The 26,997-nt window shown below is 35.1% G+C and overlaps 1 protein-coding gene across 3 annotated transcripts in view; it reads left to right on the forward strand.

The window, feature by feature from the left end:
• LOC123692506 (protein vestigial) overlaps nt 1-24,583 on the forward strand; it is a 41,753-nt gene extending 17,170 nt beyond the window's left edge. For all 3 annotated transcript variants that reach the window (XM_045637261.1, XM_045637263.1, XM_045637262.1), the window contains exons 5-7: nt 8,838-8,958; nt 9,194-9,390; nt 24,229-24,583. In XM_045637261.1, the coding sequence (XP_045493217.1) occupies nt 8,838-8,958; nt 9,194-9,390; nt 24,229-24,278 (368 nt within the window). In that variant the 3' untranslated portion in view covers nt 24,279-24,583. The remainder of the gene's footprint in view (nt 1-8,837; nt 8,959-9,193; nt 9,391-24,228) is intronic.
• Nucleotides 24,584-26,997: the final 2,414 nt, after the last annotated feature.

Consider the following 26,997-nt stretch of genomic DNA (forward strand, 5'->3'; position numbering starts at 1 on the left):
TAGGTACTTGCGCTCATATAATATCTTTGATTTGGTACCTAGGAGTTGGGAGATATCAACCATTCCTGGCCCCCGCGGCTTTTTTAAACGATGTAATTGTTATCGATGTACAGGACGACGAATAAATCTTATTTAAAGTGAAATACGTGTATTATTACCATTGTACCTTATAAAAATCCGTAAATAATAAGTTAGATTAAAATACTTTAAGACGCCGAAAGTACTTACATTTGACCATAGTTGTAATAATAAATAATGTTCCGCTTAAAAAGCCCTATGCAATGGTATATCACATGTTACTATTGCGGGGTGGGCCCAGACTCCATACATTTGTTTCCCATTGTCCTTTAGGACGTAAAATTGTGGTTTTAGCAATAAATCGATGAACGCATCCTGCTGTGGGATCTCGTACTAAGCCTCCTCCAAAGATTTCCATAACGACCGATCACCAGCAGCCTGACTCCAGTGGCTCTCCGCCACTTTGATCAGGTCAATGGTGATTGAATTTAGAATTTAGGTAAAATGGTTGGAAAACACCACTAACTGCACTGTACTTGGTAATATGTGGTAATAATTTAGGTACTGAGGAGAATAAATATAAGAATGTCCTGTCAGGACTGGTCTGATTCTCCTTGAAACATACATAAAATGTCATCTTTTATAATTTGAAATTTGAGAACAGAAGAATTTTTTGTAACGTACTTTGCAGTAATTAGTCCGCAAGATATAAAATATTACGGTTTACGCTAACATTAAAGACTGTTGAGTGTAGAGGCACTATAATATGTACCTCTACAATAGCGTTACAAACTTAACAACTTAGTGATGAGACATTACAAGAAAAATCAATGCAATAATATCATAGCAATATCTGTAAAAAAAATGCACAATTCGTGATATATGAAGAAGGGAGAGGTTCGCGCGAACCGATTGATCGAGTTATGTTTATTACATGAGCTAGTATTGTAACAGTTTTTATGATGCACTTCTCCGTAACGCGATGAAAACTGACACCTGCATGTACCTGTAATGTGATCACGCGTCACCAATGGATTTTTCTTTTTGTTGGTAGGCTGAGCTGATAGCAATTAGCCGCTAATCGCCTTAGACTTGGAGAATTAGATGGGTTTTTCTGGAATATTTTGGACATTGATGTGTCTTTTGCTGTGGTGACGTTGGGAGACTGTGTTTGGACTGGACGAATCAGGTCGACGCATGTGATGGTGAAGTTAGTAGCCCAGTACGGTTGAAATCATCAAAAAGCTAATCGAATATTACCAAACCATTAAGATATCCATAACAATGATTGGAAACAAAATTAGAATAACTGATTGCTTAAAAAAATATTTAATTCGTCATCTCGTTGACTCTTTTGTGGAGTGTAGGTCAGGACTGGTCTGATTCTGCCTATCCTATTCTGCCTGATTTGGCACTTAATAACTGCGACAAATTTAAGACACATCTAAATTGTTTCCAATTAATGTCTTGTACATGTCTGTTTGTTTTTTTTTTTTTTTGCGGAGGGGTCGGTCCGTAGCAGTAGCTCGAAAATTCAAAATGTCTTGACGTTGGAATAAGGTTCGCTTGCGACTAGGGCGTGTTTTTGTGCGGGATCCTTATGCATGCGTACGTATGTATTTACTTATTTACACTTGATAATATTGGGATTTATTCCAGTTACAGAACACCCTTTATTTAGACAGAGACAAAACTTTCAACACACTTAAAAGCGTTTAGTAAAAAGCTGTTTCATTGACGCTACAAACTTTATTTATTTCTGTAGATAGTGCTTGATAACCGGTCGATTTGAAAACATCTTGTTAAAGCGGCGATGCGGCGTCCACGCTGATCTTTAATTGGTGAATGTTGCAGGTCAGGTCAGGTTGTCAGGATCTATCTCATATAAAGAATTTATTTGCTTTACATTGCTTCTTATGTTACCTTTTTAAAATCAAGTGCATTCACTGGTCTATATAAAATCAGCAATGTATGTTATGTGATGAGGAAATGTCGCGTGTTTGTCTCCGTAGTAAAGCGGGTTTAGCATTTCATACATAAATTATTGTTAGTACTTGTACTGTGACTTACCGTGAGTGAAGTACTGCTACTGAATCACATTAAAAGCAGTTGAATATTTATATCTATGGCACATGAATTTTTAAATCGTTAAAACGAATGCGAAAAAAGAACTACTCTAGAGTAAGTTTTAGTTGTGCAAAAACATGAGATAGTGGGTAGTGAAGTGCAGTCGCTCTTTAATTTTCTACATATTTAAATACTGGGTACCTACAAGATTGTTATTTAAGTACCTACGTATTTAAGATGAATGTCATAAAATTCGTCTATAAAATGGGTTAATTACATAAAAATTAAGAAAATGTAGTATTTTCTTTTTAAATTAAGTAGGTATATATTTCTTGTTTTTTTACATAATTTAACTTAAAAATTACCGTGATCACGTAGTTACGTAATCATGTTTTTTTTTGTGTCTAATAGATAATTTCTTTACCTACAACTACCAGGGTCGCAGCCCGGGCGAGAAGGTTGTTCATAAAATAAATATAACGAACAGGTATTCTTATACCTTGTGAATAATGTGCAGTTGCGTAATGCAGATCAATTAGAGCAGCATTTATATCTTCCGTATATGGAAGTTCTGCAAATACAATAAATTAGAAACGGCAAACGTAATTAACAATAAATACGTTGATTTTAAGATAATGTAGGCTTGTACTGGGATATTTATTTCGCGATTTATATATATATTTTTTTACAAATTATTTAGATCCTGCTGTAACTTGCATTTCTTTCTTTTATCTAACTATACACTAAAATACTTACCTAAACAATTTACATTTCAAAGAGCAACCGATTTAAAAACTATAAATCTGATTTTGTTGCTAACCTTACCTAGTACCTAAACAGCTATTACCCAATAAGGTCAGCAAAAAAAGTGGCAGTAGAAATCACTTGCACATAAACTTTGCATACATAATATAAAGACGTTACATAGTCAGGAACATACAATTATTAGTGTGAAAATCAATGGACCAAACAATACGGTCTTTATATTTATGGATGTGCGCATTAGCATCTAGAATTCATTAAATATATTAGCCTACATCAATTTAATTTCATGCTTTATTGACAGGAATAGATATTGCTTCTGAAACATAATAAAGGTAATAATCCATACTAATATTATAAATGCGAAAGTAACTGTCTGTCTGTCTGTTACTCAATCACGCCTAAACTACTGAACCAATTAGCATGAAATTTGGTATGGAGATGTTTTGATACCCGAGAAAGGACATAGGCTACTTTTTATTGCGAAATATGTACCACGGGCGAAGCCGGGGCGGACCGCTAGTATAACTATATGTGTAGGTAGATATTTTACCTAATAGTTTCATTATTTATATTTTACCAATTACAATGAAATTTACCACACATATAGAGTGTAACATAGGATAGGTTTTACCCCGGAAATCCCATAGGAACGGCATATGCGGGCTTTTCTTTGAAAACGCGGGCGGAAGCCGGAAAGCTAGTGTAAACATAATAAAAAATCATGTTAAATTTCATGAGATTTGATTTTGATATCGGACAACATTTTATTGAAGTTTTACTTCTTTTGGCGCGATGGAGAAAAATGATGAGAGTAAATTTTTACGATGCGCGCGCACACCGACACCTAAATTTAACAGCATGAAGTTAGTTCTAGGTGGTATGAAAATTGATAACTATGTTCAAGTTGTATATTCTAGTATCTTTTCCATACGCCAAAGAAATATAACTTCTAACGCGTGTACATAAATAAGTACACACACTCTTCTTTTTAGGTACAAAATATTTCTTTAAATTGATCATAAAAAAAACAATAATTATGTTTCGATATGATTTAAAATTGTATTTATTGAAAGTCTTCAAATACCAATCTCTTATTAAAGGAAAATAATGATTAGATATCTTTAAATACAATAATTATTATTTATTTACGTCACAATTCACAACAGCAAACGGTTTTGAGCTGAATTCGCGTGCAAAAAACTAAACGCTTGATTTCTAGCGCTTATATATCTAGTCTTTATTCATAAATAAATTAAAACTTAAAATAATATTTCATTAGCACAAAACCTTGTGATTACTCCTCAATTATTCAATTAACGGTAAACGTTCAGTTCTTCTTGCGATTATTTTCTGTAATTTGATTAAAACAGTTAATTATAGTCACGAAATATATAATTAAAAGTTATATAAGAATTTATTTATTACGACAGGATCTGTATTTTTTAATTTATATTAGCGATTGTGTAAAAATATAGGTTGTTGTTGTGTACTTTCAATTTTTACACAATAATCTAACTTCTAACGCCTACCGATACTGCCTATAGTCTAGGTATACTTAATATTAGGAGTTTGTTTGTTTGTTTGGACGCGCTAATCTCAGAAACTACTGGTCTGATTTGAAAAATTATTTCGGTGTTAGATAGCCCATTTATTGAGTAAGGTTACAGGATATATTATATCATCACGCTACCAACAGGAGCAGAGCAATGCGGGTGAAACCGCGCGGCACAGCTAGTAAATAGTATGAAGAATGAAAGCTGAATGCTAGTAAATAGTATGAGAAGATAAGCCATCTTTAAAAAGTCAATAAAAAGTAAAAATAGGGTAGGTTATATTGTCCTCGTGTCCATCGTTAACCTTTATAGTTAACTATTAACGTTAATAAAATTGCCTCGCCTGAGAGATTATAATCAAAATGATAAGAAATGAAATGGAAAGCTACTAGGTATCACAGAAAAAAAATACCACTACATAACTATAATGAACGGTTTTTAAATCAGAACAATGAGCTATTATAATTTTTAATATTCCTTTTCTATTAAAAGTGTTCTTAGAATAATATACCTAATCTTATAAAGAACAGATTTTCATAATAACCAAAAAAGTGCAATTCTAAAGTACAAGATACACTTTAAAGTCATTGAGATATAATATATTATATGGAGACGACACCGCCTACATCACTTATGTTCCGCTCAACATACGCCATATGGCGTAAATGCACGCTCATTTTTTATTTGTTTTAAAGTGAAACGCATCAAATATGCCTTCGTGTGTGTTACGATATTGCACAAATAATACGGAAAAGTGCAAAGGAATAACTTTCATCGGTAAGTACCTAACTAGATAATAGTTTTTTAAACTTAGAGCAAAAAAATGGCGCACGGATTTTGTTCGTGGTGTCTCCTCCATACGTAGTACTATTATCTCAATGTTTAAAGTTCAACTATTCAAATAAAAATACCCTCTTTATTTTCTACTATCACGAAAAGAAATTCCCACAGCTACTTGTTATTCCACTTGTGTATTGCGGTTCTATCCCCAAATAATAAATCCCTCGTCAATCTATCGTAGTATTTAATTAAACGTAAAGTAAGCGATTTCGTCCACCGACCTAAAGAACTAGAAGCGCTAGCGAAATGTCGCACACAGCGGTGTAAAAAGCCGTCGCTATGCCATACTTGCTACGCTCACCTCTCAGTTTGTTCAATGTAACGTTGGTATGTACTTCTTTTAACTGGCTATTTGAAATCAACTCTTATATAATAACTGTAACTATGGGAATAATAGTAAACAATCTATCTGGTTTCTGAAGCGTATTTTCTGCTTTACTGGAAATTTCGAGACGTTTTTTTTTACAAGTTCTTGACTTGAAAACGTTGCAAAAAACGTAGCTGATACAATATTTCTTTGATATGCAAATAAAAGCTAATATTAATTTTTGAATATAAATTATAGTTTATATATTTTACGGGTAAATTAGTGATGGTCACGCTTACAAAATCGACGATTTCCGTTATCGGAAAATGAAGTCCATCTCTGTGCTTTGATTTTTTTTTGTTGTGTTTTTGAGTAGGTGTGTTAGATAATTATGATTGTTAATGAGATGGCAAGGTATTATATAATAAAATAATAAAATTGGCGATTTAAGAATAAGTGATATCTAGTTGACTTAAATCTTCGTCAGTCCCTAGTGTAGACTTAGGGAGGTGTTTTTTGTAGGGCGGGGCTGGTAATCCAATTTGGGGTTGTACGAGTTATGGCTGCAGTTTTCGTTTATTATTTATTGAACTTTTTGTGTATAGTGGAAACAGCTAAAGAGGGGCTAGAAGCGGTAGTCATTAAAACCTGTATAAAAACAAAGATACGAATAGGGCATTTGTATAATGATGTTTACTAGAGTTTAATGACTTCACTTTTAATTATTATAAACTTTTTTCAACATTAATTATCTATTTCTTAAGTAACCTTTGATTAAATGACATGTTTTGAACTGAATATTTTCGTATTAACTTATTTCACTGTTTAAAGGCTAAATAAATTGTATTAACAGTAATCCGTACAAAAACGATGCTTTTCTCGAAAATCCATTAAACAGCACGTATCCATCTACAATGTTGCCAGTATAAAAATCATATTTGAATCCAGCGAGCGTTGTGAACGACAACGAGGCATGCCGTGTGAATCATTACGTATGTGGAGTGTGGAGTGCGGAGGCCGGTAAAGTCCTGTTCCCGTTTCCGAGTATCGATCGCACCTGGCCCGCCACGCTTGTTCTTCTGGCCGCGCGACCCGTTTGCCTCCCCCGCCGATACTGCGAACCGTCCGCAAAAACACTCACTTCGCGGAATAGCTTCAACGCAACCAACAACCCACTAGATAAATCAGTCTGCCTTAATTAAACTTCGCTTTAATTGCGGGAATAGAGCGCTCCACGGTTCCCGCTGCCCCTTCCCCCTCCCCCCGCCCGCGCCCGCCCGCCAGCGCCGCAACCCTTCACTACACAGGTACATTTGCAGCACTTCATTTGGCTGCCCATTGTTCGCTCGATATTGAGTGCTGCAGTGAACTCGCGAATCTAGGCAATGTTTGAGACGAGCGATCGGAATGACGCAACGCGGACCGGTTCTGATTAAAAAGTAGGTCGAATTCGAGGACATATCTGCTATTAGATCAGAAAAAGGGCCACTTAAATGTGCGGCAAAGGAGCCGCGCGGCAAAAACGCTCCATGCTCCATTGGGCTTTGCGGCAATGTGCCGGCAAAAAGGAACGCTGCGGCAGCGCTAATGACGGGCCCTTTCGTGATGCTATTCAGCGCGAATACATTACTAAAACATTACATTTCTTTTGTTGGCCCTTAACAATTTAACAGTATTTCGTTTAGATTCCATGCTTTGATGGCGTTTTCAACGCTGTAATTGGCGATGATGTAAAACACAGCATTCCTAGTACATTTTTTCAGAATATTATTTCGTGTTCTTTAAATAGTTTCTTCCGGCCTTAGTGGTTCACATTTTCAAGATAAATTTAACAACTGATTGTTAGATGCAACTGAAGATAACGTACTTCTAATTTGAGATAATTAAAGTGGCCTCAGAAATAAACGCTGGAGTTCACTTTTAAAGTCTCGTTGTACGTGTTTATGAAACAATTGCCACGGAGCATGAAGTGAATTCCGCAGATAAAGATAAAGCAAGAAAACCGAAGTTAATCGAAGAAAAAGTAAAAGAATAGCGGCGGATTGTTTCGTCCGTGGTAAAAATAAACACTATTAGGTATAGAACGAGTTGACACTATAAAGAGTCGAGATAAGAGATCAAAGGCGGGGTTCGGATGGGACAATAAAATAAGGCTGCGTTCCGGGAATGCGAGCCGTGGGAGCTGAGCGTTGACCAGGAAAGACATGCGTGGAAATAAAATTAAAAATGACAATTTACTACGTGAATGTTAGTCAGCGATTATGTAATGATGTGAATAAGAAAGATAATGTTTGTAATTCACTTTTCAGATGACCATTTTGTTAAACTCTTGTTAGTGTTTTCATTTTTGCTTATGAATCAGTATTTCTTTTTTTTTTTTAAGTTTTTTCTTGGAAAGTCAAATGTACGTATTTCTAGAGTCACTCAACAAATAAATAAATGTTACACAGCTTCATATTGCCTTTTTTATCTATCTACATTTCTTGACGAATGAAAAAGGCCCGACATTTTCAATACTTCAACAAATCCTTATCTTGAATCTCGTTCTATTCGGAGCTGCCAATATTGATGGATTTCACGATCTAACAGATCAAAGGCGAGCCGCTGAGACAATAACTATGTTCTTGGAACCGCTGTGGGAGCCAGGAAAATTCGGTGGAATATATTTGGATTTTCCATGAAATCGTGTTTGATTAATTTGATTTGGAAAAAAAATTATGGAAGAAATATTTTAATTGCTAATTTACATCGGCAAGATTTTTCGGATAAATTACATTTCTATTTTTCACAAGAATGTTTCCCACTTTAATTAGGTCTATTTCTTTGATCTTCCTTTCATTTATTATCTGCATATCATTTGAATCGATTCTTTTGAATTTCTTGACCTACTGCGTAGTAAGGAATTAATGAATGATTTAAAGATCCTTCATAATTATTACGGAAAATGCGATATTAAGAAATTTTTATTTATATTGTATGCAACAGTAACAGTTCTTATAATTTATAATATTTTTTTAAATGACGTCTTTTGTATCGTACCTTATTATCCGTGTCCTTTGCAGATTTAAGTTTAGGGTAAGGGATTTTTTAACTATAATATGTACTTTGATAAAATTAAATCTATTTTTTGTAATACAATATAATAAATTGTAACTTTAAGATAAACAGTTTCTAGTACCCAAACGTTTTGCTAAGTATCTAATGTAACTTACCTTTCAATTACACCTGTATATCAATTTAGTATCTTCTAGTGATCTACCTAAATAACAATTTTCATCTTCGTACAGAGGCGGTCCCGATGGCATCCCGCAACCTGCCGGCATCTTTCTTCAACGCAGCCGCGTCAGGACCCTCGTGTGCCGGACTCGACCTCTACGACTATGACCCTTGGCATCAGCATTATGCTGGGTAAGTAACGTTATCATAGAAATTATTTAATGGATTAATTTGTACGCGAAATGTCGATTGTCTATATTGTGATTTCTATAATGGATTGTGTTGACCGACTTTTGGTCTCATTTAGGTTAAATGTTAATTTTATTAAATTTGATTATTTTGCTTATAAAGAGTTCTGGATATAAATGTTATTGATTGTTAATGGAACTAAGGCTTGAAATAAAATAAAATAATGTGTGGTGTGCAGGTACGGGCACGCGGCGCACAGACACGCGGCGGAGTACCACGCGGCGGCCGCGCACCACAACATGGCGGCGGCGGGCTACGGCGGCCTGCTGCTGGGCCGCGGCTCGCTGTCGCAGTACAAGCCCGTGGAGTGGGGCCACGCGCACCACGCGCAGCTCGACCCCGCCGCCTGCTCGCCCTACTCCTACCCGCCGCCAGGTACGTGCTCCCTGCAACCGCTGCGCTCCTGGTATGCTGGACTCAAGAAAAAGAGCGTGTGTGCAGAGCAAACGTGTCAGAAGTGAAACTTTGGCAAGATTCAAAGATAGCAAAATCGTCGCCTTACTCATGACGTGACGGTATTGCCATGACGCCACCTTGAAATTTTACTCTCACACCTAAAGAAGTTTCACTTCAAAAAAATGAAAGAGTGTTCCTTGTACTGCTGTGCGCTTTCTGACTTCTGAATCAAGTGCTCTTCTGCTCCTACCACCAGCGCCATGCTCTGTACATTCATTCTTGCATATAGGTATAAGTGCTGTTCTCAATGCACTCGTACCTGTAGCCAATGAGCACACGGTTTATACTGACGAAGGCTAGACTGAATCAAGGCAAAAATAGTTCCGCCATCAGGGTTTTCCGTTAAAAAGACGGAAATTTCTTAAAAAATTCTGAACATAAGTAGCATATTTTATTGAAAAGAATCAGCAAGTAATTTATATTTTCTTGGTAGGTACTTATAGTTTTCATTTATTCAAAATGAAAGCCTATTATAAAAAAAACTGCACTCCGGCATATTCTGACGCTGACTTACCCAAAAACATATTCGTCATTCTTGCGCGCGTTTATACATTTCGGCGATTCATTCTACATAGATTTCACATTGGAAGAAGTTTATATAATAGATTTTTCAATAGATAATCGCATATAATCCGTATGTCACAGCCAAACAGCGGCGTATAATCATGTATAATTGCGCGGACAGGCGAACCGCGGAGGTAATTCCATAGCATTCCTGCCGCGACCCGCCAGCCCGCTTTTTGCCTACATTCCGCTGAATCTCATTCAACCGCCACTACTACTCTTTTCATATATTTATATTATTCATGCTATATACATATATGCGTACAGGAGTATAATGGGTCTTGACTAGTCGGTATGAGTTAATGAATCGAGATTTGTGTTGGTTAAAAGTAAAGGGGAAAAGAAAATCTTGTTAGTTAAAAATGCGCGTAATTAACAATACTGGCTTTCTTGTATAAAAGTGGTGAATGGGAATGAATCAGAGATGGTAACAATTTATATTCTAGGAGGTAGCAACGTTGACAAGTGAGCATTTTAGTATAGTTGGTTCTTTGATATGCTGTTCCTCTTGCTATTTCGGTTACAGTCCGGGCTGTCTGGCTGGCCGCAGTGGTTGCGTTTATTAGTGCGCATCTTATCTGCACAGGAAAATATCCTTAATTTAAAGTCATTTTTTAACGCGTAATTTTTAATCGTTTGCCTTTAGATAGATCCATTAGACATACATTTTTTATTGCAAGATGTGTTTTTCGTTGTTAAATAGGTGCCAGACGCAATTTTTATTTCAAAATAATTAAAATATCATCGAAATAAGTGAAATTCCATCAACATGAGTCCCAGTGAAGGATAAGTAATCACTGTGTTACTTATACTATATATAATATTCATTTTACTATTTACAGTTTTTTTGCAACAATCTACCGTATCGCCTCCTTTTTCTCAACGAAACTCAAATAGGACGTTAATGTAAACTTGATAAAAACCAAATATCATCAAGAAATTAAAGACTTTTTAACGGATTTTAAACGCGATTTATTCATTGTATTATTTTCCCAAGTCTTTAATTTCAAAATGTATAATACTCGCGTAAAATCAAACACTAGAAAATACAAATATCATCAAATTCATATTTATACCCAAAAGTGTAATAAATATGAAACCATCTATTAAAAATATTAGTTTACTAATTATTCAATATAAGTATTAAAAAAGGATAATATAATATAAATAATAAAGTTATTACTTACCTTTTAAGCGGACTCATGTTGATGTAATTTCACTTATTTCGATGACATTTTAGTTATTTTGAAATAAAAATTGCGTATGGCACCTATTTTACAACGAAAAAAACGTCTTGCAATAAAAAAATTATGTCTGATGGATCTATCTAAAGGCAAAAGATTAAAAATTACGCGTTAAAAAATGACTTTAAATTAGGGATATTTTCCTGTGCAGATAAGATGCGCACTAATAAACGCAACCACTGCGGCCAGCCAGACAACCCGGACTCTAACCGAAATAGCAAGAGAAACAGTATATCAAAAACCCAACTATACTAAAATGACTTTTTTTTAAACGTTGCTAGCTCCCGTACCATTATGCAAAATATTTGAAAGTGTCAACTGTCAACTGGCAAGGGCCTTGCAGCATTTTTGAAATACTTACCTTTGAATAAATAATATGACGATTTTTCTTCTGGAATATGATTAAAATTTTTATTTAAATAACTCAGGTAAGATTCATTAGTTTGATTTGAAAACGACCTAAAATATTGTCGGCAATATCAAACAAAAGACACTCAAAGCACGAACTAAATAAATAATTTATTTGCGTCCACAATATAAATAGTAGTAACCTTAAAACGCTAGCGAGTAAATTGGATAAACATTGCCACGACAAAAATGCTGCGTTATTTATGTTTTATGTGGAACCAAGTGAAACGGGGCATTTGTCACGAGATATTTATTAACAATTGCTTTTAGTGTTGGAGCATTATTTCTAGTCTTGACTGATTACACGCTTCCTGCCTGTCTAATGTTGAATCAAAAGACGCGATGAGAGAGGCAATAAATAAGAGCGGGTGCATCGTCAACGAATTTTAATATTCAAAGACATTCCGTGAAGCGCAGATATTTTAATTGTGATGATTTGTTGTTTGTGTGGTTTGTGGGCGGGGCCTGTGGTTCAGCCGTGTCTCTGAGCTTTTGTTCAATGTTTATCCCGGCTTGACGTAAACCGCGGGTGAGTTTCGCGGGCTTATAATAATTTTGATGGTCTTTGTTGCTGTGTAGGTAGCTAACCAAAATGTGTCTGAATACCGAGATTGTTTAAAAAAACATTAATTATTTAGACAACGGCTCTTTTGAAATGAACGGCTCTTCTATCGTTAATCGTATTGTTGTAATGAGAATAATTTGCATACATCTTTATTAATCAAAACCCAATAGACTTTCCTGGTGTGAACTAATTCATATTATTATCTACTGTAAAAACGTTTAATTATACTTATTGGTTTCTTTTGAAATTAATTTTAAAAATGATGACTGTGAATTTAATACTGAGAACATTGTTTTTCTTGTTTTGAAATTGAAATAAAGATGTTTATGGTCCGTGTCACAACAAAATTACAGCTTTTTCAATGTTCCCGCGATTCCTGCGTAACGATAATCAACAACTAGTGTACAAATCACAATTTCCCAAGCTACAATAGTATAAACAAAAACAGTTGATAAACGGACGTAGCTAAGTCTCGGAATCAGCGGGCAAAAAGCGCGGCAAAGTTAAAGGGACGCGATGGCGGCTAATGACGACGATTAAAATTAATTTGCGCGGCCCTCTGCCAAATTAAATTCCTTCCCTCCCTTTTCTTCCCCTCGATTGATGTCTGATGAGCAATGGCCGTCTGTAATTGTCCCGAGGCCGTTTCTTGTATCTGTTATATCTATATTTCTGTATTGTTTTATGGAGGAAGCTTGTAAGGTTGTTTTCGTTTGTTTTCACCAGAAGAAAGTAAAAGGGCTGAAGGTAGTTTTAGAATTTTAGATTTTAGAAACTGAGATCACTATTTTTTTTTTTAATTATCTTCATTTGAAAGTTCATCATTTCAAAATCATGGAAAATGCAATCGTAATTCATATACGTGTAAGCGCATGTAGGACCGAACGTATAAATTTTAGAAAATTTTAATAAGTACCTAATATAAATGCAAAAGTTTGTAAGAATGTAGGTATGGGATGTAACTTGTTACTCTCACTCGAAAACCACTGAACGGATTTTAATGGTAGTAAAAATGTTGTACCTATACATTTTATAAACTGATCTATTTACTGATCAGATTATACCGTGCATAAAAATGTGTACAATTCATTAACATTTTATTATGTTAATTAACAACCAAATCAGTACGATAATATATGCGTAGCATTAAATAAATGTTGGAAATTAATTGGTGTTATCATACATCTCCAAAATACAATAAGAAAAGGTTTTCTTTGATGTATTTTAAGGGGAAAATAACGCGGTATAAATAAATTTGGATACATTTGTGTTTCAGTGATACTGCATAAATTATTTTTAAATATTTTTGAAGAAACTGGTAGCGGCTTTGACTCGAAATATTTGGTAGAAAAACTTATGGGTAGGCACTTGGTGACAACATTTTTAAGTTCAACAAAAATAACTGTATATATCTTAATATTCTAAAGCTGAAAAGTTTGTTTGTTTATTTGATTGATTGAACGCGCTAATCTCAGGAACTACTGGCTTGATTTGAAAAATTCTTTCGGTATTAAATAGCTACCAAAATTACCGGTATTAGATAGCAGATAGATAGCCCATTTATCGGCGAGGCTATAGACTATGTACCATCACGCTAAGACCAACAGGAGCGGAGCACTGCGGGTAAATCAACGGGGCACAGCTAGTGTATTATATCCGTGACAATATTTAATTGAAAACTATAGCTAGGTAGGTAGGGGAGCGGGGGGCACGTTGTTACAATTTTTAGATAATTATTAATATTACAAAAGCTATCAAATAATGTATACATTTTATTGCTTTTATCATTAGTATGTCTATTCAGCTAGTAGAATAGCATTGGAAAAATATTAAAATTAACGTAATTTTTCTCATAATAAAGAATTATTGAAATAAGTCGATTGGAACAACTTACCCCTGACTTGGGGCTAGTTGTTACAGCTTCGGGGTACGATGTTAAAGTAGGTAAATAAACAAAATGAACAATAATAAATCACTTATTTTTTATTATTTCAAAACGTTATGAATAAAAGAGACTATTTTGAACGGTCGTATAACATTTATAAGCAATTATAATATCTATATCGTAATTTTCCAACTTTTTAACAGTAATAATCACATAACTTTGGCAGGAACTTTCTTCAATCTTATATAAAACACTTTTTCATTACTGAATTAGAAAACTTCGTCAGTAAATACTAACATATTGTAATAAATTATTTATACTTTTTTAACTTGGCACTTCAGTCAAACTAAAATCTACTAGGTAGGTACTACATTTTGCTTTCTTTACGAATGCTCGTTTTATTCTGCAGTACTTCTGCCGCAGCAGATTCATAAACTTCTTGACTAGTTGTACCTCTTTCCGCTTTTCTTTTATAGTTTCTCATTCTAAAAAAAACATTGAGTATTTAGAATTAAAAAAGAATTGAAAGATGAACCATTGTTTTAAAAAGCAAGAATGCGCCCGTCGGAACGAAAGCTTCAATTTCTTTCCATTTATTCTAATTTTTAAGTACAGCGTAGTCATTTCTAAAATATGATACTCAATGAGATGAACGATAATACAAGGTCTGAGGCAAGTCTTTACATGTAACAACCTACCCCGAAAAATTGTAACAACCTGCCCCATGGTATGTTTTTTAATTAAAATTAAAGCCGCCATTAATGGATATCAATAGCAGAATAAAACGCTATTACAAATTAAAACTTGATACATTATGAACGTTCGAGGTGAAAAAAATTTAGAGAATAACAAATATAGACAGCAGGAATCAAAAATTTCGTAAAAGATTTTGTTACTTTCTTGATGGAAATCGAGACACGTGCACATAACCTAACAGTTTGCCGCTCGGCGGGTCACTGATTGTTTTTTTGCAACGCACGATGTTATAACGAAACAAATGAGTCCACTTACGTCTACCAAAGAGTTAAAAATCCCGGTAAAAAATGCGTGTAACTTCTTACCCCTGTAACAACAAGCCCCCCGCTCCCCTACCTATAAACACTTCTATAGCAAAGCTAGCTATATTATGTTGTGAGGCCTTATCAAATAAAGGGCTGACAAGGGTTGGGACTAAGGGTAAGGGCTCGGTATTGACAAATACCACAACACATGTCCCCTTTGTGAGGGTCCGACATACATGTACCTATATAATAATGTACCTATATGTGTGGAGGTGGTAGATTAATATGGGTGTTTGGGGAAAATTTATAAGTGTTGGGCTATAAGGGGTTTCCACAATTCTAAATATTAGTCCGTGTATTTTTATTTGTATATAACTGCCTTCTTAAGGCACCATTTTTTTCGATCCACTTTAAACGGACAGATTTTCAAACTTAGAATACTTTATATCAAGAATCGTGACAATAAAGTATGTAATTTCATTAGTTTATCTTATTAATGCGCATTTTTTTTCTTACTTTTATTACTAGGAAGCTATATTTATTTTCATTTCGCCTTTAACTGCAGAAAAGGTTGTATCTTAAGATATATAATAGGTATTTTTAATAACATGTACTTATGTTTAATTGGCAACCCTACACTAGAGTAGGTACCAACCAATATATTAGAAGTACTACTTCTAGGTGGTATAATTAATTATAAAATATTAATGAGTTAATTAAAATTAAATAAAAGATTGTTGTTGCATATACAGTAGCTGCAGTGCACTTGAGTGATATATTCATTTGGTTTTTTATAACTAGAAGTAACATCTAATTATATGTCTGTTAAGAATGTTTCAGGGATGTCACAAATAAGTACTTTAAAATATAAATAAGTATTTATAGGCAGACAAATATACTTAATATGTAGGTGCTTATTATTTGTTTTGTCGTTCTATAAGTAGATATTAATTAGGTTGATTAACGGTGGATTTGAAGGAATTTAAAGTAACGAATACCGAACCTAGGTACATATTATTGAATCGAAAATGCAAATTCTACATATTTTTATGCATTCCACAGAACGGACAATGTAATTACATTCTTATAAACTTGTTAATTGAATATTTAAATACTTCAATTATAAAAAATAAACAATTTAATTTGTTATTAATATACCTCCCTGCCTAGTTATGGGATGCAGTAGGTATGCCTATGATATATCTATATCTATAACATTTGTAAGGTTTTTTAAAGTTATCGTGCCAAAACAACTTACACAATTTCGATGAACTTTATAACATACAAAGAAGTCAAAGAACACAAACAAAACCCGAAAAAATAGACAGTCTTAAATAAGTTATAAACACCTGCTAATATATAATTTGAATTGAGTTATTTACGCATATAACTAGTGGCTATATCGCGTGTTTGCTCGCATTTCGGCCTACTGCGTCTAAAACACTTGATTGATAGATGCGTGCGCACGATGTCATGACTGGTATCAGTTAACTTGGAATAAATGTGAGTTTCTTTTTATATTTACGAGACGAGTGTGTCGCATATGAAATGTATTTAGCAGACTAAATAAATAATTAAACATTGCCTAAATTAGGATTTAGTCACCCGACAATAATGTTACAACTTATAGGTAGGTATATATTTTCACACATTATTTGTTGTAACTACGAGATAAGATGAACTGTAGAATAAGTAGGTACCTATAGGTATTTAGAAGTTGTGAACTGGCAAGACTTAGGTAGGTAGTATATGTAGGTAAGTATATGTACCTAACTTCATTATTATAAATGAAGAAACACAATTCATATTTTTTATTCATTGGTAGATAAGTATCTATAGGTAGGTAGTCTAGGTACCTACTTATGTTTAAAAATCTAGATATGCGCAACAAATCCTCGGGATTATTTGACTTGATCGTTATCAATTAACTTACCTATTTTTTTTTTTTTTTTTTTTTTTATATGAAAGAAGGCAAACGAGCATGTGGATCGCCTGATGGTAAGCAATTCCACAGCCCATAGGCATCTACAGACGTGTCCGAAGATGTGTTGCCGACTTTTTGAGGTGGAGGTATATTCTCTTTTTAAATGCCTCGATGTCATAGGCGTTCGGGAATATCGCCGAAGGCAGGTTGTTCCACAATTTGGTTGTGCGCGGAATGAAGTGGCGGGTAAATCGCACCGTACTAGAGCGCCAGAGGTCCAAATGGTGAGCGTGAAACTTGGTCTTATGCCGTGCGGTACGGTGGTGGAATTCCGCGGCAGGTATCAGCTCAAACAGCTCCTCAGAGCACTCCCCATTATACAGACGATAGAAAACGCATAACGATGCAACGTCTCGTCGTAAACCCAGAGGATCAAGCCGATCGGTAAGTGCTTGTTTGCCAATAATTCTGACGGCTCTTCGTTGCACGCTATCAAGTGGCAGGAGCTGATATTGTGGTGCCCCGGCCCAGAGATGGGAGCAGTATTCCATATGAGGCCGTATTTGCGCTTTGTAAAGTAGTAATAGATGTTCAGGCCTGAAATACTGCTTCGCTCTATTTAGGACACCCAATTTTTTGGAAGCTAGTGTAGCTTTGCCTTCCAAATGATAGCGGAACTGAATGTCATCAGAAATACTGACACCAAGAATTCCGATACTAGACTTGATACTAAGGGGAGTGTTCTCAAATAGGGGTGCTGTGAGAAATGGTGCTTTTTTAGCTGAAAAAAGACATACTTGTGTCTTGTCAGGGTTAAATCGGACAAGATTTTGTCGACCCCACTCTGAGACTTCTCCAAGGAGAGTCTCAATTTTGGACACAAGTATGTTACGGTACTCTTGGACGTGTTCCAGAGAAATATTAGTGCGGCCGGTATATAAAGCATCGCCAGTACTGTCATCTGCATAGCAATGAATGTTACTAATTTGTAACATGTCATTGATATGCAGAAGGAACAGTGTGGGTGAGAGTACGCAGCCTTGGGGAACGCCAGCGTTCACAGGTAATAAGTCAGAGCTTGATCCATCGACCAAGACTCGAATACTGCGCGCTGTAAGAAAACTGGCAATCCACTTGCACAACTTCTCTGGAAGTCCATAGGCTGTAACTTTCGAAAGGAGCGCCTGGTGCCACACCCGATCGAAGGCTTTTGCAACGTCCAGACCAACCGCTAAAGCTTCCCCCTTGCTCTCAACAGCGCTTGCCCATCGGTGAGTTAAGAAGATTAGAAGATCACCAGCCGACCGTCCATGACGAAAACCATACTGTTGGTCACTGATCAGCTGGTTATCCTCCAGATAACCCAATAGCTGGCTGTTAATGATGTTTTCCATCACTTTGGAGAGCAAGGAGGTAATAGCAATTGGTCTGTAGTTGGATGGATCCGATTGATCGCCTTTTTTAGGGATCGGGTGCACTGAGGCAGTCTTCCATGAGGCAGGTACAATGCCGGTGTTATAAGAGTACCGAAACAGCTCTGTAAGAACCGGTGCCAGTTCAGGAGCACATCTTTTCAGCACAATGGCGGGGATACCGTCGGGCCCACTCGACTTATGTGTATCAAGAGAGAAGAGAGCTTTTCGCACAGCACTCTGTCTGAAATGCACATTCGGCATGGAGCTCTTGCACCGCAAGATAGTAGGCGGTACATTTCCTCTGTCATCTAATGTTGAGTTGGATGCAAAGAGAGCACCCAGAAGATCGGCTTTCTCTTTGGAGGAGTGGGCTAAAGTATCATCTTCCCGGCGCAGAGGTGGAAACGAGGGCTTGCAGAAGTTTCCTTGGACAGCTTTGGCGAGTGACCAAAAAGCACGGCTCCCAGAAGGGTAGCGTAAAAGTTTCTCGCCTATGCTGCCAATAAACTCCGACTTTGCTGTGGATATTTTCCTCTTGTATGCCCTGGCAGCAGAGTTGTACCGTTTTTTGAGAGCACTAGCATTTGGATCCTTATTAGACATTGCTTCTGCCCATGCATGGAAACACTCTTGCTTCAGGCGAGCAGCCATTTTGCAAGGACGACCATACCAGGGCTGGGACTTACCGCCGACGGGTACTACAGAGTTTGGAATGAAAAGTTCCATTCCCTGAAGCACCACATCCGCAACTGAGTCAGCATAGTCACTAGGATCAGGTGCAAGGCAGACTTGCTTCCAAGGGTAGGATGCAAAAAATTCCCGCATCCCATCCCAATCTGCTGACCTATAGTGCCAAACGCGGCGGCTCCCAAGTGAACGGGGCCGTGATGAACGCAAGATTGGCACTGTACTCCGAATTAAACAGTTAACATTATTTATCTTGATTGTTGAATTAGAGTTCTCAGGGTTTGATTTAATTACATAGATGTATAATTAAAAATAATATTCCTACGTTTTCTATGGCAGACCTAGGTCAATTTAAGTCATTATAGGTAGGTAGGTATCTGCTAGGTAATTAAAATATTATCATCTTATTGTTACCTACTTTAGCTAGACCGACATGTTTTAAAGCAATTGTAATATGTAATAATCGAATCAGATGGTAAGTACCTACTCACATTAAACCATTAAAGCAGCATTGCATCTTAATAATAATTGTATTTTTATTTTTTGCTTTTTACATCAAAATGTGAATAATAATCATATAACAGAAAATTAAGTTCATTTAAATAATAATTAAACAAGTAATAAAAATCCATTCAATCTCAAAGAATTTGAAGAATTTTTACGTCCGAGCGTCCGATCCGACGGTGGATCGCCGGTACCAGGCTCTCAGAAACGCGAAGTAGTGGCGGGTGAGGTTTGCGCGGGCGGAGGGGCGCGGGGCCGGGTGGGGCGGGGCGAGTGGCAGCCAATCGCGGCGCGCTGACCAGTGCCCGCGCCGGCCCGCGCGCCGCAGTCCCCCGCCGGCCGCGGGGGGAGCCGGTCGTCCACCGGTCACGGGGAGGGCCCAGGGACGGTAAATCACGCATTGTCAATTACCCGCCACTGTCCACCACCCCCGTAATGAATGCGTCCATTGTCACGTAGTCTATTTCGATCGATAGATAAAAAGATGCCTCGCCGTTCGCCGCAAAAACGTCGAGACGTTTCAGCGAACTTATTAAGATATTGATATTGGAATCTGATGGTAATTAGCGCGCATTAAAACTTATGGTTTTGTTCTTGGGAAAATGAAAAACGTTGTTAGTTTAAACCCTGAACAGATAGGTGAAAATATCTGAGCAGGCTTTATAGCGGTGACAGTTCTATTAAAAATGTGCTTCTATAGCAATGAACTTGCAGCAACTTATAGGTATTATTTACTGTCAAAATATAAATGGAAATCTGTATTTCCAAAAAAAAAGCTCTCAACGCAAACACGAATCGCACAGAAGCACAATAGTGTGAGCAGTGAGACCCATTTGTAAAAAAGTCTTCAAATAACGATTTTCGTGGGACTCACCTCCGCCATACGGACAACTGATATCCACTTTCGGAATGTTTTTCTAAACATAAAAAGTGCGGTTGTCACTTCCTAGGGGTATGGAGGGGGGACCTATGACGTAGCAAAGGTGGCCGTCGGGCCGTTCTATTGTGCGGTATATCTAGATAACTACTGGACCGAATTACTTAATAAGGGTGTCAGTTGAAAGATAATTAAATAAACATTATTTGATTCCTAAGATTCATTAATGTAAAACTAGTAGCTAAAATTTAATAAAAAATGAGGTGAGTCCCACGGAAATGAATTTTATTTTAATTGGGGACTGTACTACGATAGAAATAGCGATTGCAAAGTTTAGATTCATTCGTGTTCGTTATCCGGCGCATAGATGTCGCCTTTCGTACGAATGTGTGAATAAAACTAACTTAAATAATGATGCCTATCATCGATAATTCAACAGTCCACACATTACAGGCTATGTTCTTGGAGCTGTCGATAATGTTAGGTATATACCTACTCAGGTATATTATATACCTAGGTACCTATAGATGGCCTTAAAATTTTATTTTATAAGCGCTCTTTTAGGTAGGTAGGTACCTAACTATTCTAATTTACGGAACTAGGTATTTCCATGTAGGTATTTATCTTTACAACTTAGAATTTTGTTCTATAAGTAATTAAGTACCTAGGTATAATTTTACTGCAATTTAAGGACGAACAAAATCGATTTACCGAAGTACCTAGCTACCTAATACTTAGTCTTCAATCCAAACTTAAGCAAGTACCTAGGTAGGTAGTACCTACCTATATAAAGTTCGATAGGAACTATTATGTAAATTTTGTTATAGGTGTTCAACCCTTCTAGTAAACTGTATCTACCATTAAGTACTTAGTAGACTTGTGAATCGGTAATGTGTCTAACTGAATAAAGATATAGGTAATTATTGAGTCATAACAGAAATAATAGTCTGTTATAATAGCCCATTAATAAGCAGTCTCGTATTATTATGAACGTAGGAAGTGATGAATGTATTCAAGGAATTTTTTTCGCGCCTAATATGATAAAGGAATGTCGTTTTTATTCGCTATGTAGATAGATATAATTAGCAGACAAACCTCCTGCGAAGTATGCTGCCCTGGTACTATAAATTCATTGACTTATGGCGACGAGCAATTTAGTGTTTAAAAAAATAATTAATTATTATGGTCAGTACATATTTAATTGTAATATGTAAATTTATTTTACTATGTATTGAGCAGTATGAACAGTATGTACCTACGTAGGTATGTAATAAGTTAATAACTTATTAATGGATACAATTTTGCAAGATCTTGCAATCAACTCTTTGATGGCAAGATCTAGCAAAAATTTATACACCAATCATGGACCTAAAAAAAAGGTCCATGAATACAATAAAATTAAAATAGAGTAATTATTTTAGATTGTACCTTCGTATACAAAATACATGCCTACCTAGTACCTACATATTAGAAATTATAGTTAGCAATTTCAATCTGTGTAAAATTACTTTGTTTCCTTTATTTCCGGTAGGCGGTAAATAATAAACTACAAACACAAATTCTCAATGGATCGTTTCGCAAAACATCTCATATAATATTTACCTAATGTATATTTCTCTAATTAAATATACTTTTATCATAAGATAAAACTACGCACATATCGATTAAATCATCAAAAAAATGACGTTTCTTTTTTATAAGTCGGTAGAGCCATCCCATAATATTTGTATTAATCACGTGTATCAGTCGATCAGTTAACAGATGGGAATCGAACTGATAGCCCGAGCTCATTTATAACAATCAGCCGCCCGCCGCTCGCGAGACAATCTCATAAATCAAAGCCGATCGCGAGGTGCCCACTGACATACATACAGCATACTCGACATCATATTTAACATGTTTATTTGATTTAACAGAGCGGTCATTAATATTGGGATATAATGGTGTTACTGGAGAAATGTGTTTTTAAAAGTACAGTGCTTACCAATTTTTAAAAATGTAGAGATCTCTTGAATATTTTTAAACTCTTGATACTTGCTGAGCTCGTAGGTTATATAATATATTATTTATTTATTTATTTATTTATTTATACATTTATTCAGGAAAACATTTAAGTACAATTTTTAAATACTAAACAATAAAATAAAACAAAAAACATTTGCAATCTGAAATAACATTAAAGAAAAATTTTTAAAAACATTGTTTCCTGAAAAGGTCTTGGCTCAGCACATTGTCATGGTTCTAAGCGAACCATAACGCTGATATTCTGCCAAGACCCATTCGAGGAAGTTCATCGTACCAAACATAAAATATAAATACTATAGATATTAGCATATATAGAAGAAATAAAGTAAGTATATAGTTATTATTAAATTTTAAAAAACCAATAGTTACATAAAAGTAATTTGAATAAATAAAAATAATACATAAAATACAGATCGGATAGTATAGAAGTAAAATGTAATGAGAAAAAGAAATGATTTTTAGTGGCAGCCCTAAGTCTGTGCAGTGCGGAGTGATATAAAATATAATTCTACTTTTGAATTTGTGTGTTAAGTAAGTGGATTTTGTACTTTTTTTTAAAAGAGCCCTTTGAGCACACTTGTTTTATCGGCGGAGGGATATTGTTCCAACACTTCGTCGCACAGTACTTAAAGCTACCACGGAAAGCTTGCGATCGATGCCGGGGGATGGACAGCACGTTAGTTACGCTCCTTACTGGATTCAAACCATGATCTTTTCTCCATCTTAATTTTTCGTAGAGATACGAAGGACGCTTGGATTTAAACAGGTCAAAAAGTAGACAAGCCAAATATAGATCTTGTCTACTTTTCATGCTTAGCATTTTGGCGGAGTTTAAAAAAGGTGTTATATGTGAACTCGGAGGGACGTTGAAGCAGTACCTAACACAAGCATTCTGCACTCTTTGAATTAGACGTTGCGAACGTTGAAGCAAACAAGGTCCATACACATTTATGCAATAATTTAATTTAGATAGTACTAGAGATTCAGCTAAAAGTATACGGAGGTTAGTGCTTATGTAAGGCCGAAGTTTGTAAATAACTTTTAATCGGTAGAAGCAACTACGTACAACTTCAAGGACATGACTTTCAAATTAAACCTTCTAACGTTACAAACGCAAAGAAAATGATATGGGTTTTCAGAATGCAGTGGTTTTATGAGGTTAAAAAAATGATTAGGTATGATAAAACCTCTATCAACTTGTGTCTCTACTTTTCTCTGAAATATGAGTAAAAAGTAAAAACTAAAATGCTACATTGAACTACCCACTGCTAAATTATATCCTATCCTACTTCCTGCTAATATTATAAATGCGAAAGTTTGTGTGGATGTGTGTGTGTTTGTTACTCTTTCATGCAAAAACTTCTGAACCGATTACAATGGCACACATATAGAGGATAACTTGGATTAACATATAGGATAGGTTTTATCCCGAAAATCCCACGGGAACGGGAAATATGCGGGTTTTTCTGACAAACGCGGGGGAAGCCGCGGGCGGAAAGCTAGTGAGCCTATAATTTAGCAGTATAATTGAGATACCTATGAGCATGGTATTGAGCAATGTGCAAAAAAATTAACATTTCATTGTAATGTTTTTTCTATTAATCAATTTATTTTGTTTTTACTATTTAAAAGAAATTAATAATATTTTTCTTCCATAGGTCTTGAAGCACAAGTGCAGGACACGTCTAAAGACCTATATTGGTTCTAAACACGTGCGACTGGTGACTGGCTGCGACTCGCTGCGACTGCGACGCGTCGCGGACGGAAACTCTTAAGGCTGTAAAAAGACATTAGTTTTAGGTCTAGTGATTTAGGCGTTAAACTGTGATCTCTCATTTGAGATTTTTTTTCTTTTTTTTATAAATTTGCTGAATTTATAAAGATAATGAAATATTGGGTATACATTCATTTGTTTTTACTACGTAGGTAGTAGGTAGGTAGATATTGATTGAAAAGATTAGAGAAAAAAAAAAGTAATCTGAGAATGGAGTTTTCTGAAATTGCGAAATAATATGATCATGTGTGTGATACGAAACTTCGAAAATTAAACGTTTAAACGCCTCGATAAATGCAAAACGCAAAGCTAAAACAAAAAGCCGACATGAATCATGTCACCATGTGTCCCTTATTCAAAACGTTATCATTTAAATGTGACACAATTATAATACAATGGCGACATCTGGCCGAGTGGTCAGTTGGGGTCAAACCGAATCAATGAATAATAAGTCGCAGGTGATATTCCATGCTAATTACCTAAAGTTATTTTAATAATGTCTTCATTTTTACTTTTTGCGAGCGACCAGTAAGGAACGCATCTGTTCTATCAATTGGCAACAAATAAAATATATTAATTGTTCTGTTATATAGATGTTTCGTTTTTATTGAAATGTTTACATGAAAACACGTTGTAAATGAAGGCAAGGCATTAATGATTAAACACGCTTTTCAAGGCAACATAGTTATTTTGCATCAAATAGAAGTATTTTCTACTATTAATAAACTTGAATCTATACTAATATTATAAAACTTGTTAGTTTGTTTGAACGCGCTAATCTCGGGAACTACTGGTCCGATTTGAAAAATTCTTTCGGTGTTAGATAGCTCATTTATCGAGGAAGGCTAAAGGCTATATATCATCAGGCTACGACCAGCAGGAGTGGAGCCACGGCGGTGAAACCGCGCGGAGCAGCTAGTAAATTATTAAATTTAAAAATAATAAAGCTTTGTATTATGACTATATTATAGGTATACCTTTATTTAAGACATTATAGACTTTGAACGTATACTTATTTTTCTTTAAATAATCATGGTTCTACATCCATTTAATAGGTGGATACATTTAACTATTACGTAAACCGATTTTAATCCGTTAAAAGTTCTTTCATATCTAGGTTTTATTCAGTGATATATTTACTTATAACTTACCTAAATGAGAGGTCACATGTCAGGCGCCATAGCTAGTGTAGGCATATGTAAATAGTGCATATTACCTGATATATTAAGTTAGTGTAGTGTACATAGTTAAGTGTAGCTAGATAATATACTGCGTTGCGAGAACCGACGATATGATCATTTGTTACACGTTATTTATTCAACTATATACTATACTGCGTTATATCATAGTATTTTATACTATGGTTATATTGAATGGACTTGGACATAGTATAGGTACTGCACAGCTAGATATCTATTTTTATTTCGTTTAGGACTATTTCTTGAAGAAAGTGTTCTAGAGTCTGTAGGACTAACCTAACGCTGACATCGATATTTTTCTATCGTTCCATACAAGATAATTGTATTTGTTTTCAAATTTCAATTGATTTGTCATATTTTTCATCTCATAAACTTACATTAAATTATGTCAGTAGGTATTCCACATTATTATATATTCGTGTAAAGTTTAAATTGTATGGATAAATGACTTCACTTCATACCTTAAATAAATATTGTGGAATATAAAACCTTTTTTTTGAAGTCGGAAAATCATCCACTTTTTAACACAATAAGTTAATAATTTCTTCCAACAAACAAAAGAACCCTAGATATTTTCACATTCACTGCCCCTTAAAACCACATATCAATATCAATAGTTGAATAACGTAACCGCATTCGACACTCCATGTATATCTAATATAATGAATGTGCAATAACGAAAGCTACCGCGAATGTAAATACGGAATCCTTACCGCGTCGGGTCTCGCAGCTCTGCGCTCGTTTATGCAATTGTATCGAATTGTTTGATTGGGCAAATTGTTTTTTTGTTTTTTAGAACCGTAAAATAAAAATTAAAAACTTGTTTGAGTTAAATTGTAATTTGAAATCGGGATTTTTTGAAAAAACAAGAACAGTAAAAATTTTCTATTATCATTTTACCTCATATTAAGTTTATTTTTAATAATTTTATAATATCCAAATAACTATCTATTAAATAATTCATTAATAAACAAAACAAAAAATATTTGCCTAATTAAACAATAAAAATTAGCAAGAAGAATGTATTAATAATAAAATCGACTACTCTCGTGTATAATTATCAATTTATAAAACTATGGATTTAATATGAAAATAAATAATTGGTGGCATGTAATTGTTGGAATTTGTTTTTTTTTTACTGGATATATGAATTTATCATCAGAATTAAATAAATATTTTGCTTCTCACAAGAATCTAGTTTTTTTTGTAAAGTCTTAAAGAATTTTGAAATGTTTTTAAACTTGAATCATATAAAACGCGAAATATTTATTTAATAATGATAATAAATAATCACCAATTGGTTAAATATTCTAAATTAAGGGGGGTGTTCGTTATTTAAGGGTCTCACTAAAATGTTTAAAATAAATATCTTAGGTAGGTACCCTTAGAAATAACGCCCCCTTATATTTTATTTTATAATATTCAGATCATCATTAAACATTACAATTACAATG

This window comes from Colias croceus, chromosome 6 (genome assembly GCF_905220415.1).
Source record: "Colias croceus chromosome 6, ilColCroc2.1".
NCBI classification, from domain to species: domain Eukaryota; kingdom Metazoa; phylum Arthropoda; class Insecta; order Lepidoptera; family Pieridae; genus Colias; species Colias croceus.